General features: G+C 34.9%; 1 protein-coding gene across 1 annotated transcript in view; it reads right to left on the bottom strand.

Annotated features, from left to right (window-relative positions):
- Positions 1-1,241: 1,241 nt before the first annotated feature.
- The window catches only part of WDR11 (WD repeat domain 11), a 42,531-nt gene continuing 24,520 nt past the window's right edge, over positions 1,242-19,252 (bottom strand). Inside the window, 17 exon segments of the mRNA XM_010285934.1 lie at positions 1,242-1,399; positions 2,439-2,518; positions 3,332-3,477; positions 4,454-4,551; positions 5,450-5,615; positions 6,981-7,076; positions 7,344-7,515; positions 8,287-8,352; positions 9,563-9,625; positions 10,388-10,496; positions 12,024-12,195; positions 13,922-14,036; positions 14,499-14,605; positions 15,459-15,606; positions 16,044-16,168; positions 16,499-16,607; positions 18,086-18,161. Of these exon segments, the coding sequence (XP_010284236.1) occupies positions 1,242-1,399; positions 2,439-2,518; positions 3,332-3,477; positions 4,454-4,551; positions 5,450-5,615; positions 6,981-7,076; positions 7,344-7,515; positions 8,287-8,352; positions 9,563-9,625; positions 10,388-10,496; positions 12,024-12,195; positions 13,922-14,036; positions 14,499-14,605; positions 15,459-15,606; positions 16,044-16,168; positions 16,499-16,607; positions 18,086-18,161 (2,006 nt within the window).

Below are 19,252 nucleotides of genomic sequence, written 5' to 3'. Positions count from 1 at the left end.
AGTAGACAAGCCATGAATTACATTCAAACGAGAGACCTTTTACGTGATACGATTCTTTTCACTATTGCATACTAAACTTCAGTAGCGCCAACAACTTGGTATAAATAATTTTATTTTTTAGCCAAGACTACTTTTCACATGCCACAGTCTTCAAGTTGCAAGGGCAATTTAACATCAGCATCCACTCCTCAGCTGTAAAATTTCTCAGTCAATCAGTAATAAATAGAAAAGATACATCTAACATAAGAAACAGTAATGAAAACAAGTACTTAAATACTGAAATACTGGTACGAAAATGAGAAGAGATATTATTGGTAGCATCCTTAAGTATCTGGACCATAAGATGTGTTAGAATAAAAAGTATCCAATTAAAAAGCCAACATTTTGGCTTTGCACAATGCTTTTTCTACCTATTGTTAATCACACATTCGAATAACAAACAAAACAATAACTGTGGAGACAGCGTTAGCAGTCTCCTGAATATTCTGCAGGAGCCTACCTTGCTGCTTTTGAGGTAGGATCTTCTCTGATCCTTTGATCCCATGAACCAGCCAACGCAAGGCAGAATTTAGTCCCTACAGTGTGCAGGGAGTGGACACTTAAGAATAACATGGAATATAATACTACCTTAATTGAAAAAAAGGACATTTCATGGATTTTTGAAATGTTAGGAGACTTTTGTAAGTAAACCTGTTAAAGATTCCATTCCAGACAGTTATGAAAAAGACAATACAGTGAACCGATTTAAAGTAACAGTAATTTTAAACAGAAAAATTGGATCAAAAAAACACAACGTTCCAGGAAAGAACTGTGTGTTTTGTGATCTATATTTATTCTTTAAATATATTTATATTTTTATAGTACAGATTGAATCATTTATACATATAAATACAACAGTAGTGAAGAACTATAAAGATTTGATGTTTAGAAGTAAATGGTGCAGATTTTACACAGGTATAGAACTCTTCTAGCACATTTTTAAATTTGACTTCTGCTATAGCAGAAAAAGTTGGAAATATTCTTGTATGATTTTATCACAGGCTTCTTTCCCCTCTTGTGAAAATGAAGACAATTTTAACATAAAAATAAACATAAAACAGTTCTTAATCTTGCCTCCACACACATTTAACAACATTTGCTCAAATATCAGCTATTACACTCATTCAAGAGAAAAATGTATTTTCACACAGTGGAATCTCAGTCTGATAGACAACACAAATCGCCTCATAAACATAGAATTCTTACTCTTGCGTCACTTCCTCTTTCGGCTGTTTGAGCTCAATCAGTAACTCTTTACCACTTTCTCCTGCTTTTGAGGCAAAGAGAACAGCTCCCTGTTTAAAGCCCAGGAGCTTCAAGCTTCTGGCATAATCTGCATATACAGCATGGATCAATTTATGTAAATGAAGCGTTAAGGAAAACACAAATGAACAGCAAAATGAAAAAACTCAGAATCTTTTTTTTTCCTCATCACTCCTTAGCTCTCCCAAGCTGAAAATGCTGAACATTGCTGCCAGTTATGCTCATGCAATATTTTTCAGCACAAAGACAGACAAAAATGTTGCTTTAAAATCTACTACTGAATGCATATTAGCATTTATCAGGCAATATGCAGAGTGCTATGAACTAAACCAGAGACACTTCAGATAAGTGTAAGTACCTACCATAATACCATGTCATAACTTGCAAAAGAAATTAAGAAATTGTAAGGTCATACTACAAGGTTTGTTCATTAATTAGGTGTATCTGGAGTTATCTACATGACTTACTAGTGACTTTTTTTTATTTACAAGCTGAAATCAGTGATGACTCCGTAAAACACAACCAGGTATTATTTACACATGCATCATTATTTATTGCATACACCTAAATATATAGAGCAACTGTTCAGAGTTTCCGGGACACCAGGTTAGATGTCCAGTGAGCAATTAGACACCTTTTAAAATACTTAGTACATTTTCAGTTCATCTGATCTTGATCTTTGATTTTCTTTGTTTTCACTCTCTCGGAACTGACTCCATAAAGGACTTCAGTCACTAAAACAGTATGCTGGTGTATAGAGGGGTTCAATGCAGGGCTTTTTTTTTTTCTGAGATACAGTGTTTAAAAGATAACCGAGCCACCAATTTCACCACAAAGTCTGCAGTAATCATTTCTTATCACCTGTTCTCTTCGCTTCTATGTTTGGTTTTTTTCCCACTTTTAGTTTGTTTTCCAGTGCCATTGGCCTCACAGAGCATCAGGTGGAGGTAACGTTATGGATTTATGCAAATGACTCCTTTTCACCTATTTGCTCATACTTCCTTCAAACTACACAACCTGGAAAATACAAATAGGAACTCCTATTCCCGTGCAAACAATTCCTCTATCACTGGCTCATGCTTACTCACTGTGTTCGGTTACACAGATGCAAAAACAGGATTTCAGAAAAAGGATATCTGTATCATCATTAAGTTCAAATGCCCCATACTTCAGACAAGCTTCAACAAATAAAGCTGCTCTATCAAAGTACCTCATACTGTTAAATGGAAAAAAAAAAAAAAAAAGAATAATTTGTTAGGGCAGGAAAACAGAAGCGTATTGCAGGACATTGCATCAAAACAATTGCACACAGGCTTTCTAAAATTTTGCACCTGGAGTGGCAAATTTCTTCTGCACTGAGGGCTGAACAAGGCTTCTGACTACCACCGAGGTTAGGAAGTATCACCATTCAGCTACGACTATGGCACATATTCCCAGTCCCACATCACACACTGCCCTCAGGTTCCAATGTTGCTCCACCTTGCTCCCTGCGCCTTCATGCTTCATAGGCATTGAGCATTCACTGCATCTCGACAGCGTCGAGTGCTTCCCTCGTGGCAGTGAATGCTGCTACCCTGCTCCCAGGCAGTATGTAGGAACAGCTCATACTGTTCCCACTTCTTGCCTTGTGCTCCTCTCTCCAAGCTTCTTACATCCCTTCTTCCTCTCTGCATGGAAGGAACTGATATTTGTTCCAAAATTTTTGAAAGATCAAGGCTCAACTTACTCAGAAATAATCATAGCTACTATAAATTGTTGCTACTTGGTGAATGGGTCCTAGCAATCTTAAAACCTGCAGTAAATTAAATGCCAGTATATTTACTGGAATTGCCACAAAAACATCAGTTCAAGCACACAGAAATGATGTACTACTGAGGTTAAGATTAACTAAAGAAAAACATGTTAAAATAGAAACAAATCTCAGAAATCAAACTACAGACTCCCTCCCTTCCCCTTGACTTCTGAGTCATAAATGCTTAAATAACAATTTTGGGTAAGATAAAATGCAGATTGTGCTGTTCATCTTTACCTGTGCAACATCTCTGCAACTTTTGTAAAGCATCCAAGGGACAAGAGGACAAGAATGGCTTTGGACTTCTGGTTGACTTGTGGAGAGCAAAGGTGATCTACCCAACGCTTTAACACATCAGTGCACTCCTCTGAGTTCAAACGAACCTTTAAGAGATGGGAAAGCCAGTTATGAATTCTCAGCTGCTAACTAAACAGAGCGTTCTGTTTTCAGTGAAACATTTTGGGCATTAGTAAGAGCATCTGAAATTACCAGTTTTATTACAAAAATACATTTATCCCTTGAATGAATACAATACACAGGAAAATTAGAAATATATAGGTATAAAAATACTCCACTCTGGTCACTCCGTATTTACATGTGATGAACATTGTTTTTACCACAAGGCTTTTCTAAAAACTCAAGTATCAAGAAGTTCGAAATCTTTATCCTTTACTGAAGACTTAAGGACAAAATATCTTTATTTTTCTTAAGAGTGGGATGTGCTCATTTAGGAAATCTGAGTATGACTTTTTCCATACTTTCTGCAGGAAACATAACAGAAATTCTACTTAGAGACACTGAAAGATCATCCTTACTAATTCCTGTCCATTGTAATTTGGAAAATTAATGCAGTGTCGAGGTACTTTTACCGTAATTAAGTCTGCAAACCAAAACAGAAGCTGATGCAAATTCATGTGGTTGGTGCTAACTTTAAAATCAGCACACATGCCACATGGAGCTCAGCACAAAGTCACTGCCTAATTATTTATCCACTTCCAGGAGTGGTTTTTTGTAGGTCATTATGAACACTGTACTGCTCCAGCTATATGCAACTTCACAAACCACTGCTCAAAAAATTAGAAAAATTGAGTATTCCAACCATTTTTAGGCCTCAATCCTGTCATTTGGATGACCAGGGCAGACCTCTGTAGTCAAAAGGCTGAAGAAGAATCTGTCAGCACCAGGTGAATGGCCTGGTTTGTTATAGCTTAACACATGGAAAGAACTGATAATGATATTTCAAATTCATGTTCCAGTTTTTTAACTTTGGAGAACTTTAGCACCCTCATCAGCCTTCATACCTACATATACTAAATAGATAATTTATGTTAGCAAACTGAAAATTGAGGAATTACATACCTTTGCAAGCCATGCTGCACGATTCCATTCGCCGTACGTTTGCAAGTAGCGACAGGCATCAGCAGCCTTATCGATCAGACACAGTAACTGTACACCTTCTGGAAAAGAAAAAGCACACTGTATAATAAGTTAAGGGAAAAAAGAATTGCTACGTGTGAGCAGATCATTCATCCCCAGAAAAAGGATCTCTCTTATAGCTTTCTTAGTACATGAAGATGTTGAAAAACCCTAATTTCTACCACCTGGCTCTCCATATAGGATGGGTGTCAGTTATCATATCTTCTCCCTGGGCTACAGAGCTTAGGAGGACTTCACAAAGCTCTCATTTATCTTTGTCCTCAATACAAATGACAAGGAGTTCACTGGACTCATAGTAAAAAGATAATGATCTTTAAAATAAACAGATTTCATAAATAATCCTTTATTTTAATTGAACGTTGTCCATAGTGTAATTAGAGCGAAGTGTTAGTTGTCCACAGACTGCAAAGTATATTTTCCAGGCAAGTACAGACAGTTGTACTTTCTCTGCATGTCTTTGAATATTTCAGTCAATCATCGTATTGTGAACATCTCTTGCATTGAGCAAAATTAACCTATGTATGTAAGAAAACACACTTTTTGAAACAAGTTCTGAACCAGAAAGGAAACTAAGTTTGTATTTCAACTTCAGTAATAAGAAGCCACTTTTAAATTAATTTTTTAATTAGGAAAGTGGAACATATGTAGCTTTGTGTGCTCAGCCTCTTTTAGTGCAAACAGTTGCTGAGAGAATTACTCCAGAAATACATTTTCCAATGAAAATGGATCAGAACAAGTTGAGCTTTACACCTGAGTTACTGCTCATTTTTCTGTTAACTACTGTAGATAGAACATACTATAACATATGCAACATATAAGATCTATTACAACTTTCTGCTCTTCCATCTCCATCAGCAGCCTTAATAAGATCACAATTACTAGTTTATACGCAAATGTAAAATTAAAGTCACATTTTACCTGCAAGCTTTCCATTGGCTATCATGTTGGTTGCTACCAGTTTAATGGTACTTTGAGATGGACCTGATGAGGTGACAGTTGTGACCAAGCAAGCTTTGAGTGAATCGCAGTAATAATGTGCATTCTCCGAACTTGTTTCCAACAATAGTTGTACTGCTCTGTCAGTCTGGCAAGAGGGAAAAAAAAAAAAAAAACAAACCAAAAACTTGGACCATAACATATTCACTTTTAAACAAAAGCCTTTATATTTTTACCCTTTTTAACACCTGCAACAAATAACAATGAAAATTATTCTAAAACAGACTACAAAAAAATCTACCAGTTTAGTAATAACTAAGATTCTATTTCAAAAAAGCATTCTTAGTAAGGATAGCATTTAAACACCCATCATGAATGTAACGCTTAATCACAGACTAACGTTTCTAGAAGAGGCCAAAGAAAAATTTAATTCAGAATATTTATCTCCTTGTTTACACAATCTTTTGCAGAGTTATAAAAGGAAGAGAAGCATTTAAAATGAGCAGAGAAGAAATAAAATTGTAAAGATGCAGAAACTGGCCAGGATCTCAAGGACTGATTAAATACTTCGTATTTTAAAACAAAGGTAGAATTCACCCATTTAAAATGTTAGCTACTGCTGAGCAACCTCACCAGTGGGGCTCATTATACTGGCTGCAGACACCAGTCTCCAAATCAAATGAATCAGTGCAGGCATGTCACCTCTGCCTGTTATTAAAATGAGGTGCCTAACTTTTAGAGAGGTCAATTCGGTGAGGTCAGTCAAACTGACGGCTTAGATTTACAGAAATAATGAAAAGCCACATTACATACATATTAAAATACAGTGATTCAATAAACTGGCATTTTTAAACTTCTATAGACTGGCATTTTAAACAGACTATCTGCAGACTATATATTTCTGGCACCTTCTACCGGTAACGTTTGTTGACACGCTCAAATGCACAGTGACATAGAAATCATTTAAGTTCGAGCTAGTAATACCAAAGCTATTTCTGGAAATGGGTGCGGCACAACTGCATTAGTAGGGAACAGCTCATGATATATACTGTACAAATGCAACAAATATTCCTATCAGGGTCTCTGTGAGCAGCTCTGTACAGTGTCTCACTGCTCAGTGCAGATCTGCCAGAAGCTTAGGTATATCCTTTGTCACTGAAAATGAGAGTACTAAGTGCAGAATGAGTTATCCCAAAGATGTTAAATTTTAGTTATTTCTGGGAAACTCAAAATGTAATTCTTCTTTTCTAGTCACACGATGGAAAGAAACATTTTTATAGGGTTCTGATGAAAATGAAATAGTCTGAAGCAGGTAACACCAAACATTACCATATACCATGTCATTACACACAGTCTGCAGACCAGTAACATATTACGACAGCAAAAACTATGCACTGCGTGAATAAAAGGATGAAAAGACACATATGAGTTAGACAAAACTTATACTTGAATAGGATAATTACATAAAATGGACAGGGAAGAAGAATAAAAAATTAAAATATTACCCACAAACCTGGCCCAAGAGAAGAAGTTGATCAGCACATTTCCTGGTATGATCATACGTTGATCTCTTCACTTCCTGGAGATTTACCCTTTCAAGTTGGAATTTCTGCACGAAGAAGTAAAAAGACTTTAAATGCAAGACTACCATAAGAAATAAAAACAAGCATTTAAAAGATATGGAAGTATTTTGAGAGGTTTTGGAATACCCCTTCTTCTAAATAATAAGGAGTGATCTAATCCAGAGTGGTATGTTACTAATAAAAGTGAAATATATATAGTGAAAAGCTGTAAGATAGTAAGAAGGTTACAATGCTGAGCATTTATTATGCTGATGACATTCTTATTAAATATATTTTTGAACTCCTTGAAATACCTGGAAGTAATAATTTTCACACAGTATGTCATAGCAAATATCCAAGGGATTAACCAAATGTTCTTGAAGGATTGCTGTGTCTGTTGGTTTTGCAGGCTTTTCCTGGGATAAGCTATGCAAATAGTGGGCAGCAATAGTCCAGAAATGCAGTTCAGATTCATCCCCATACAGTCTGAGAAGACACAAATCAGGATGTGAAATAAGTTTGTATTTTTTCATATGCCACTTAAAAATATTATACACAAAATACCTTTTTACAAAGACCATGCATTCTTGTGGGCAAGTACTTTGCATTATCAATGGGACAAACTACAAGAAAAGATCAAGGAATGACATTCAGCAAGCTAGAGAAGTAAGAGGTTGGCCAGAAGATTGTTACAATAGCAATTACTCAGTGAATGTTCAGCATATAAATATGTGGAAGTTGATATTTTATTATTACTTTACACTTAATCACTAATACCCTCTTTCAACTACAAGAAAGTTACTAAGTTTGAAAAACATCTCTGAATATAGACAGACTAAAATTAGCTAGAGTTTAGGTAGAAGAACAACACAGAACAAATACATTTGAAATAAAAAACAGGCCTTCCCCTGTTTGCATATAACCTGCTGTGTTATATGTGAACTTCTGAATTACATTTTTGGGCGTTGTACAACTAAATGTAATGTAGTTAGCAGAACTGCATTTATGAAAGTACCACCAAGACTGAAGGAAGCTCTCTACACCCAGCAAGCAAATAAAATTAAGTGTTTCAGTACGGTAACATTTCCATTCTCTGCCCTGAAAACACTCTAACACCTGGGTAACAGAGTAGTTTAGGAATTGCACTCAGTTAGAGGGGAATTAGTTGAACGCTCAAACTTTAGCATGGTCAGATGCACTAACAGGATCAAGATTTTATTAGGAAACATTTGATATAGTTATCTGAATCTCTACTACCTGGCAACTAGGAGACATCTTTGCAAGAGAGTAAAATCTGGATCAAGCAACAGTTTCTTTATGTCACTGCAAAAAGAGAAAGCCATAAATAATCTGTAAAATGCTGTGCAAATTTGTCTGTTTTTGAACACAAATAGGATATATCACCTATAAATTAAAACAAAACAAAACAAACCCACAATTTCTTTTCTGAACTGAAAAACTGCATCTATCAAAACAATTACAACAGGAAGTAAACATAATTTGAAATATATTTCATCTCAAGGAGCACGTCACTCTACCAGTTTAAATAGCCTGTCAGGAACCCCTTATTCTTGTAATAAAGGGAACAACCACAAGGGTGTATACAAAGCTATAAATTAGTCTGCAGTGACTACAAATTACAAGATTAATTTAATTACAAACAATTTTGCAACTGTGCAGTGCCATAGCATAAAAGATCCACATGCATGAATTTAGGCTTTCTACATATGTTTCAGACTGGAAAAAAATATGCTAAGCTATCTTTTCCATCCTACTAAATGAAAGGAGAACAGGAAAATGGAAAAAACTCCTGTTTACTAGCTTCAAATCTAATTTTCATAGTTTAAATGGAATGTAAAAATCTCTTTGCTGGATAAGCAGAGCAATGCACGTGAATCTTATTCTGAAAGTGTATCTCCAATAAAAGCTTTTAGAATTGTTTGTCTTGTCTTCCTCAGAGTTCAAATATCTTAACAAACCTTGGAGTATTTAAGTAGCAGTGTCCAATACAGTCTGGACCAACATCAAAGAACCATACATCACAGAGAAGTATTGCCTAAAAAATTACGAATGCTCACTGGTCAGTTACAAATTATATACTAACCCTAATGAGTATCTTTAAATCTCTAGTTTTCAGCCACTACTATGATAAGTCAATGTTAAAAATTCAATACTGACTTTCATCACACTTTATATATTCAGAACAGCACATTTTGACTGTTGAGTCAATATTTAACAAATTACTTTGCTTATTTAAAAAATACTTTTGAGATTGTGTTATGGTTTATTTTTAAGTAGAAAAAATTGAAATAAAAATTTTAAATCTTCAATAAAATTAATAAAGCACCACCCTTAGGAATTACATAAAAATAAAAATTAACTGTTTAAAATAAAAGTTGTCATGACTCAAGCTTATCTTTAGAGAGGTAAAAAGCATTTTTTCTTCATTAAGTTGTGAGTTGCCAAAAATTTCAGGTTTTTTGCTTTCTCTAAATTCACTAGCCTACTCAAATATTAATATGAAAATTCTTACTTGGACAATGAATTCAATTGCTCTTGCAGAAGGTTTTTAATATTTTCATTCTCTGGATAATCACTGGATTGAAAAAAGAGGACAAAAAAAAGAAAATTACAGAAATATCTGAAATGGAAGAGTATTACTGCTAGTAGAAAACCACAAGAACATATATGGAAACAGTATTTCATATTCTTATGGTAAGACATTAATTCAAGATTCTATGCCTAGTTCTGAGTTCCAAAATAGTAATGAAAGACTATTTTTCCTTTCTACCAATCTCAGAGTCAGTGCCAGCAATCTTTCTTTTCCCACTTTTCTTTTACTCATTAACCTTGAAATTAATTAAAATGACAATGCCTAGCACACTATTATCTGACCACCAACAGTACACAAACACAAAAACGGATACAGAAAGGTGCTCCTACTATGACATGAAGCATGGCTCACTAAAAGTAAAGACAGTCCAACCGATAGTCTTACAGGCCTTTCACTTTCAATTACACTTTAGGAACCAACTCTGACCATTCTTACATTAACTTCTTGAACGAAGAGAACACACAGTTGTTCTCTGAAGTGATATAACCTGTAAATGACATCAAAATATTGCCAGTATTTTAAAATAGACAGCAGTTTTCAATAGCCAAGGGCTACTGAAAGTCCAAAGAAATAAAATACTTGACCTTAAAGCTTTTTCTATTATTACTTTTAGTAATAAATAGTGAAGCTATTATCTGGAGGCAACCTGTACATCTAACAGTTATTTGCCCCAAAAGACTAATAAAAGATGTAGGATTTAGAAAAATAATAATATATTTATATATATTTTTATTTTCTTCTTACATGTTTATAATATCTAGAGAGTATTTCTCATTCCACGGCTGATGCAACAAGAATGCTTTTAAAGCTAATGAAGCCCTTGGAACAAGCAGATAGGGACACCATGCAGGTTCTGAAACAAAAGAAGATTCATTGTTGGGTAGCTAATGTGCAATAACACTGTGTTCAGTAAGCATAAAATGTACCACCTTGTTTGCAAGCACCAGAAGAAAATCATAAATCACAGTCTTTTCATATACACAGCATGGGTTACTAGACATAAAAGCTTATCTTTACACTCAAGCAAAAACATTTCATAGAAGGTACAGGGTTATCAACCATGCTTAAATGAGAATTTCAGGACATTCCATATTGGATTTAGCCATAGACTCCCGGAATACATTATACTGGCATTAAGTAGAGCTGTATACAATGATTATTGCTCCTACAAGGACATGCTGGAAAGTACAGCTACACCAAAATGTACCATAACGTATGTTTTAGTTTTACTTTGCAATCGTAGTTTCTACAGTATAATAAAAGGATTAATACCCATCATCCCAAAAGGATGTTGGGACGTTTAATACTTGTCTATATGAACAAAGAAATAAGATGAAAATTATAATACTAACTGTTGTCATACAAATTTAAAAGTCACTAAGTCTGTTATTCAGTACACGGTTTGGACGATATGCAGTAAATGCTACCCAGTGACTTAGGAATAAAAGGAGTGCCAACCAGCTACATTATTAACTATTCAGCAATTCCCTGTACTTCATATGCACTGAATGAAGTGGGAATCTTGTAAATGTGATTTTGTAATTAAAAGATCATCACAGTGTAGAGGCAGCTAAATTGCAGGCAACCTTAACCCTGGTGTATCTTAATTTCAGTGTGCTTGGTTTTAGAACAGGCTCTGGTTTTAGGGTCTGATAAATTATATGTATCCTCAAACATCCCACATCACAGCTCCCAACACCACAGTTTTGTTTATTAACTATGTCTTAATCAGAATCTACATGTTTTAAGGAAATTGCATGAGTAAAGGCAGGATTGACCAAAAAGACCAAAACAAAAGCAGTTATTTGGAACACCAGTAATAATATTAGAAAAATGTAGCTTAGTTAACTATTTACATAGTTAAATATTTAAATTCCCTTCTTAAACATATGCCAAAAAAGTCAAAGAGCACTAATATTTCTATTTTAGAGTTCAGTGGGAAAATCTACTTTGAAAACCAATGAATCAGTCTACAAACAGCCTTTGATATCGGAAATATTAGTAAAAATATTTTCACACTAACAAATGTTTCAAAATCATGTAATGAATGTCAGTGACGTAGGTACTGATACCTAATTGATATACCGATGATTTTTAGATAAACTTGCTAGACATCTGTACAAAAAGCTCGTATTTTGTTAATTTATATCCTAATTAAGATACTAAAAAAGTACAGTTTATTTAGGAGATTAAACTTGTATGAAAAAAGCATCCATATGACCTAAGCCTAAAAAATTTATCTGCATCTATGAAAACCACTATAGGGACACCTAATCCTCTACGTGTGACAATTCTCTGTTCTAACAGAAGTGCTGAACATTATGGTCCACTTTCAAAATGAAATATCTAGCAGTTAATAGCAAAAAAGAAATCAACATACCTATTAGGTCCTGTTCATCCATTCTAAAAGACGAGGGTTTCATGGACAAGTCTAGAACTCTAATGCACCCATCATCTGATGCCAAGACCACTTTGTCTGAAGTGCACCAGTCCACATCCAGGATTCGGAAATTGACGTTTCTTCCACTTCTTAAACTGCTCACCATTTGCACCTTGGAAAGTTATTTTTCATTTTTAGTAGGCTTTAGCATAAGACTCTGTCACACGCCCATGAGGCATACCACAAAATTTGCAATAAAAGGTGAAGTTAGTCATAAATCATTGTAATGATGGTCTCTTCTGGAGAGTAGGGAATTTAGAAACATTGGAGTAGGGCACATGGTTGCCCTGAAACAATACTTTTTCCCATCTGAGACCTGAGGAAAGATCCTTTTGAGCACAGCTGCCTTTTTGTTATCTTTTTTGACATAAAATGTCCACAGTAAACTCATGGAAATCTATATGCCCGCTTTAATTCCAGTCCCTGATCTAGCATACGTGCAAGAAGGGGGAAGTGAGGTTCTCATTAATCAACTCATGCTCTTCATAAATATATACTTTCTTGATAAATACATCTAGACATACATTTAGACATACTATTAACATAACATTATGGAACTAGGATCATTTATTGTCCATAAATAAAACACAGATAAACAAAACCTTCTGCACTGCACTTTTAACCACAGGTCAGTAGTTAGACATTCTGTAACCCTTCTGTAGCATCACAGAACATTACGATTGTTAATATAAGCAAATATTAACAAAGCCTCTGCTGCAATCAACATTCTGCTGTTTCCTTTCACCTGTTCTAGTGCAAAGCATGGAGTTAAGAGAGATGTAAGGTATGATAGCTCTAGAGCATGAGGGAATTAGAGAAAAATATAGAAGTATCAGATAACTGATTGTAGGCAAAAGTGAAATTCTAAGGACAGGATTATATGGATAATAGGACTCCGACTATAAAATATTTCTACAGATACTCTGAAAGAATTTCGTCTGAAAATCTGAAAGAATTTTAAATGCTTTCATGATGGAAACTCTTCCTCTTGTCACAGAAAGGGAGGCAACAGCTACAGGAGGAGTATGCCATGACGTGAAAACTATTCAAATATTCTTGAAGGAGAGACTCATGAGATAATATTCTGCTCCGCCTATCTAATTCACAGTTGTTGGTCATATCTGCTGTCCAACTCTGTCATCAATGGAGAGTTTCATACTGCTCAAATTAATTGTCTGAGTTAGGAATTGGCGCTCACTACAAAGTTAACAGAAAAAAAAATTAAAATTCCTGTTTCAAACCCTTATACCCTGAACATACTCTAGGGAGGTTAAGTTAAAACATTACAATTATGTTTCCTTCCCCATGGTACTATAATCCCCTGAAAGACCTATGAAGCAAACCCCAGAAGATTTCTGAACATTACTACAGAATTTCTGAGTAAGATGAGAAGGTAGACAACATTAATTAACAGGTGTCTAGCTTTCTGGTGTTTCCTAACGAATTAAATCTATGCACTGAAGAATACATACTCTTTAATATGCACCGTAGTTAAGAAACCTGCAGTAAAGATAACTCTCTTGTCCACAGATTAAATTCTAAGATTGAAGCCTCCCCACTAAACTATCAGTGTCTGCTTCAAAAACGTTACAAGAGAATGACAGAGAGTATCTCAGAGACATTGTCAGCTTTATGACTGAAAGCTACTTTTCATTGATGACAGCTTAAAAATGCTTCATAGGAACTAAAAGTCCTCTGAGAAATGCTGTTCAACTTTATTATACAGCTGTCAGCAAGAAACTGTGACTAAGTAAAACTCAATCCCTGACTCGCCCTGATTCTCAGAAGTGATATGTGTATTTTGCAAAGAAGCACATATCAAAACAACAGATAATTACCTCTTTTGAATCCCAGATTTCTGCTCCATCATGGTACATTGCAAGAAGTTTTTGATTTCCCTTCCCTGGGGCAAAACGTATCTTTTTGACCCAGCTTCGGTGTGTAGGAATGCCCCTAAGGAAAGAAAAGCACAAGATTGGTATTGATCATTCTATAACAAATATTGTGGGTAGTTAAATCCTTTCCATGAACACTGCAGGTCCTGATATAGTACAGACTGAGGAACACAATCTATATGCATACATGCACAAATGGCTATCCAAATGATCATGAAAAGTAAACGTCACATGCTTGAAATAAATATTACAATACTTAAGGTTTTATCAGAAGCTATTGCAGATTTAACATAGGAAAGATATCTAGCTGTTTTAAAAACTTTGATAAAATGTTACTCCATCTGAAAACACAAGAGAACTATAACACAGTAGGCATCTTCTGAAATTTTATTTCAAAATACTTGCTTTTTTTACCTCAAACATCACAGATGAACAGATGAATAAAAATGAGGGGGAAGAAAAAACCCAACATTCTATCACTCATTATCTGATGTTTGTCAGATTTAATTTGCATTCATACCTGGATACTCTAGCTTTCAAATCCCAGAAGTTTAAGTTTCCATCCATGTCTCCAAGAACCAGGATATCCCCTTTCCAGGCAATACATGTAATGCTACCCATACTTCCCTGGAAATATTTAAAAAGCAGAATAAAATATTGTGATTAATAGAGTCAAACATAGGAACAAACTTTTAAACATTAGTTGATTTTTTTTCTTAAATATTGTATGACGTGATAGACCAAATTCTGCTCAGTTAAAACAGAAACAATTCTATTGAATACAGGCATTTATCACGTCAGTCATATTTGCTTCAGAATGCTTCAAAAGACGCTTCCATGTAAAAAATTTGGCGTTTAAAGCAATGGAAATCACTTCTCTGTCTCTTGTTGCAAGGAAACACCAACATGATAGACCTCATTAAACACAATACTAGCATATACTAAAGTAGGGAACAAAAAAATCAATTGAACTTAGAAAAAGGAATTCTTTTATCAAAGCCTTCAAGAACAACTGAAAAAATAAAAGACTGTTCTTCAGAGTAACTGGAAAAAAACCCTAACTTAAAACTCTGAAGAGAGTGCTCTGGCTCACTGAAGTCTTCCTTATGATGAAAGATAAAATCCATTAACAGAGCATAGTGATGTCTCAGTAACACCCTCTTTGTTATTCAAGCTTTTTTGTATATGCTTTACTAAAATTCTTTAAAATATGTCAGTAATTTATTCAGAAAGCAAGTCAGGGCCTATGAAGATTCTAATTTGTAAAAACATTTATTTCAACAGCATTTTCAATAGAAAAACTATAAGATTGTGAAAAGAGAATTGCTATGGTTTTTGAAGCTGGAACTTTTATTTCACATTTCAGACTACTGCATTAATGACTACTTGCCACTAGTATGCATATCCCTGATTTTTTTTCTGGAAACCATAGTTAAGAAAAAAATTTAAAGCATCAATGGTACAGAAAATTGGAACTCACGTCAGGAGGAATTCTTGCACTGTCTTTCACTGAGTTTCCTTCTACTGTGAGATGGTAAACCTGCCCATCAGCACCTGTAAACACAAAGTGCTCTCTGGCAGAAATATTCTGGCTCAGCTCCGATTTGCTTTCAGCTTCCTGTAATAAGCTTTAAAGAGAACACAATGAGACACAAGTATTTCTTTCTTGAAATTAGAATTGCAAGGCAAATTCTCCCTAGCTAATGCGCAGAGGCAGCACAAAAATGTGTATTACCTTCAGAACAATTTACCAGAAGCAGCAGCTAAATCATTTATACACCTATGGAAATGTTTGGGGGCAAATAAAGAGTTTTAATTCAAGAACAAGGTAACTAATGGACTGCTACAGACACACCTGAGAGAAACAGGTACACTTTTTCTCTCATTCAGCAGTAAATCACAAGTTCCACATCTAAAAGCTAAAGGGAGGCCCATAAAGTTGCTTTGTCTGGTATGTACTCAAGAACTAGTTCCAAAATACTTTCTTCAATGAACAATTTTGAGCAATGGCACATGGTAGAAAAACAACAAATGCAGAATGACATTAAATCAGAATGAGAAATACCTGATAACAGAAGATTCTACACTGCTAACTTCAGTATCTGATGCAACCGTCTGTCGGGCCATGGCCTCACGGGCTGCTAACTGCTTCTTCCTCAGGCTTTTTAAGTTATGAGAAGGTGACCATTCCTGTGAATAATTGTCCAGGACAAATGGAAATGACAAATGTTTACTCCCTGAATTTAGTGGGGATTTTTCTGTTAATTATAACGATTTCCATGAAGATGGCTTTCTATGATACCTCCCCCCTCCTACCACCCAAGGAGCAGACCAGATTTTTCCACCAGTACCTCCTTTTTTCTTGCTTCTGTTTGATGACAGATGAAAACACAAGGGTGAAAGCACTTATGCGTATGCTACAGATACAGTAACATTTTGCTGCAAAGTTATTAATAGATTTTTATACTATGTCAACATATTAAATTTAATAAACAGTAAGTAACAGATTTTATTCCTTACCAAAGCAGTCGCTGTAGGGAAGTTTTTAGACATTTCTCTGAGCAGAGTACATGTTCTGACATCCCAGATCTCCAGTGGTTTATCTTTAAATACTACAGCTAGATACTGCCTAAAACAAATAAGAATTTGCTACATCAAAAGTAATCATTCCATTTTAATTTGTGCATGTTACTTGACAGGTGTTGTTCATATCAGCACGCTGGAAACCCTCAAAACCTAAGAAGCAGCAGAGTAAATTAATTTGCCTCAAATCCCACTCTGAAGCTTGTGATTTCTTTGATTTACTGAAGTACAAAAAGAGTCTGTCAGAAAAGGAGTCCTCCTTCAAAGCTAAAAGAATTAGAAATTTCTATTAGGTGGTACTGCTCAATTACTGTAAAGATGACGGGGGAAGAAATTCAGAGAAAGCTTCAGCACTTCTAATTTAGCCATACTCAGCCCGAGTTGATGACTACACCAGGTATCAGAAAGACATACCAAGACTGTAGATTGGACATTTTTTTTTTTTCTCTACTCCAGACACATATCACTTCCCTAGTCTAGTGATAAATGAACATAAAATCCTCTTAACATTAAACCACTTGTCAGTCATGTCTTCAGACGTTTCATTTGTGGAGCTAAATGAGTAAAACACTTTCAATCTACCACTTTTCACATGTAACTTGAAAATACAGATTGGCTCTGCAGCTATATGAACTCTTCTCAAGTGCAATAATCTCTATTCAAATGAACTATCCTTTCTGGTTCTCACTTAACATTCTAGTCTCTTCATCTAAGCCCACGGCTGTTCTTAATTTTTAATGTATTAATAAGACCGTTCTATGGTTGAACTCTTCCAAATTCTCTGGAACACATACATACTTCTGAAATATATTGCTATATATTTCCTCCACTGTAAAGAAAAAAAGAGACAATGCCTTATTAAATTCAATACTACTTTAATTTCATTTACACAGGAAAGTAATCTCACAGAGTACTATTGGTATTATTTTTAACACTAGAAGACCAGGGCTTCCTATCACAGGGCTGATCTCAAAATAAGGAGGATTTGATGGTGAACAATTTGGTTGTTTATCAGATGACTTCTCAAACAACTATATCTCACATCTGTTTTTTCAGTAGGCAATTATTATAAAGGTGTGAAATACCTGCTTAGAAAAATTAATAAACGTGAAAAATCATCCCACCTTTAACGCCAATCTTCTAGTTTTAAGTAAGGCTTAAGTTACAGAAAAGGGAATTAACTCATAACAGAATCAAAGTTGACAAAAATTGTTCAGCACTTTCTTTCTCACCAATATTATCAAAATGTCCATTCAGTGAACGCAATTCTTAAAAGAACTAAAATATTGATGATTGACCTTGCAATGTGATTGGATCCTGAAGTGACAAAGTCAACCACAGAGACATTCAGAGCATTTGCACTTGGAACTAATATTCTAAAGTATTTTTCTCTTGATGCCGTTGCACGTTTTTCTAGACCATCTGGAGTGTTTTTTCCCAGAACTACTATTATTTCTATGAAGTGATGACCATCTTTATACAGTACAGTAAAATTTATAAACTTCACAAGGCTAATATACTTACTTCAAATGAGACACCTTTATCATTTCAATGGCTGGCTCGTCATTGCCTCTCTCCCCACGAAATGCGATGCTCCTGCCTGGAACACAAAAACAACATGCAGGAAAACAGAAATAGTTACTAAACTAAATATAAATATAGAAATAGTTTATAAACTATTCTGTTTGTAAACAGACCTATTTTATAAACTAAACTATATCATCTCCAAGTAACCTGCTGTATCTCACATTACTCTTGTTGTCAAAGTTTTACTGCATTTCAAAGCACTAAATATAATGTAAACTCTACTGTCTAATATAATACCTGATTCGCTTCCAGAGCACAACTACTGAAACTGATGCATCATCAGTATTACATAAATAGAGAGTGTTCAAAGAATTATTATTTTCCACACAAAGGCCAATGAGCTATATTCCCAATTCCCCAAGTAGGAAATTGGTGAGTAAATTTCAAGTTTTCTAAGAGAAATTAACTCTGCTGTAAACAAAGTCTGAAAGTGTTTCCATGGTGAAGTACTATCTCATTCCACACTTAGCAGAACCAACCTTTCTTCTTTTCAGCTAAAAGAATAAACCCTAAGAACTTGCAATCTTTCCCCTAACAAAATTTTCACCCACCTGTACAAAGCGTTGCAGAATTCAAGTTGTTATACATATCACTAAAATAATGACCTACAAACACCAGGGTATCACAGCATCTCTTATGCAAGCTTCATTCTCCTTACCTTTCAAGTAAAATTCAAGTTTTCAAACTTTAGCCGCTCTTGTGGCTGCTCATAGCTAAATTCCTTATCTTATGCCAGTTATGTGAATACGTCTAGTTATTAACAATGCTAGTTAGAGCTCTCATGTCAGAGGCCAGGCTACAAGAAGCCTTCCACCTCGATTTTCTTCATTAGTGATCAAATACCCTAGGAATTTTCTTCCTTATTGTTGTTCAGAAACGTAAATGAGGATTTTGTCAAAATGTTCATGAAGTAAATACAAACCAGCACAACTTTACTAGAATTAAAATAGAAAGTCGGCCTAATTACTGATGGAAGACCCAATGATCAAATAGTTAAGTAGCTACACCTTTCTTTTAAGTTTTAAAAGAGGAAAAGTAACATTTTTTAAGGATAACATATGCTAAGGTGTCAGGTATTCACATTTACCTGGAACTTGGTTGCCT

The sequence above is a fragment of the Phaethon lepturus genome, unplaced genomic scaffold, assembly GCF_000687285.1.
Source record: "Phaethon lepturus isolate BGI_N335 unplaced genomic scaffold, ASM68728v1 scaffold18334, whole genome shotgun sequence".
Classification (NCBI taxonomy): Eukaryota; Metazoa; Chordata; class Aves; order Phaethontiformes; family Phaethontidae; genus Phaethon; species Phaethon lepturus.
The sequence above is the reverse complement of the archived record's forward strand: the minus strand, read 5'-3'. Positions and strand labels throughout refer to the sequence as shown.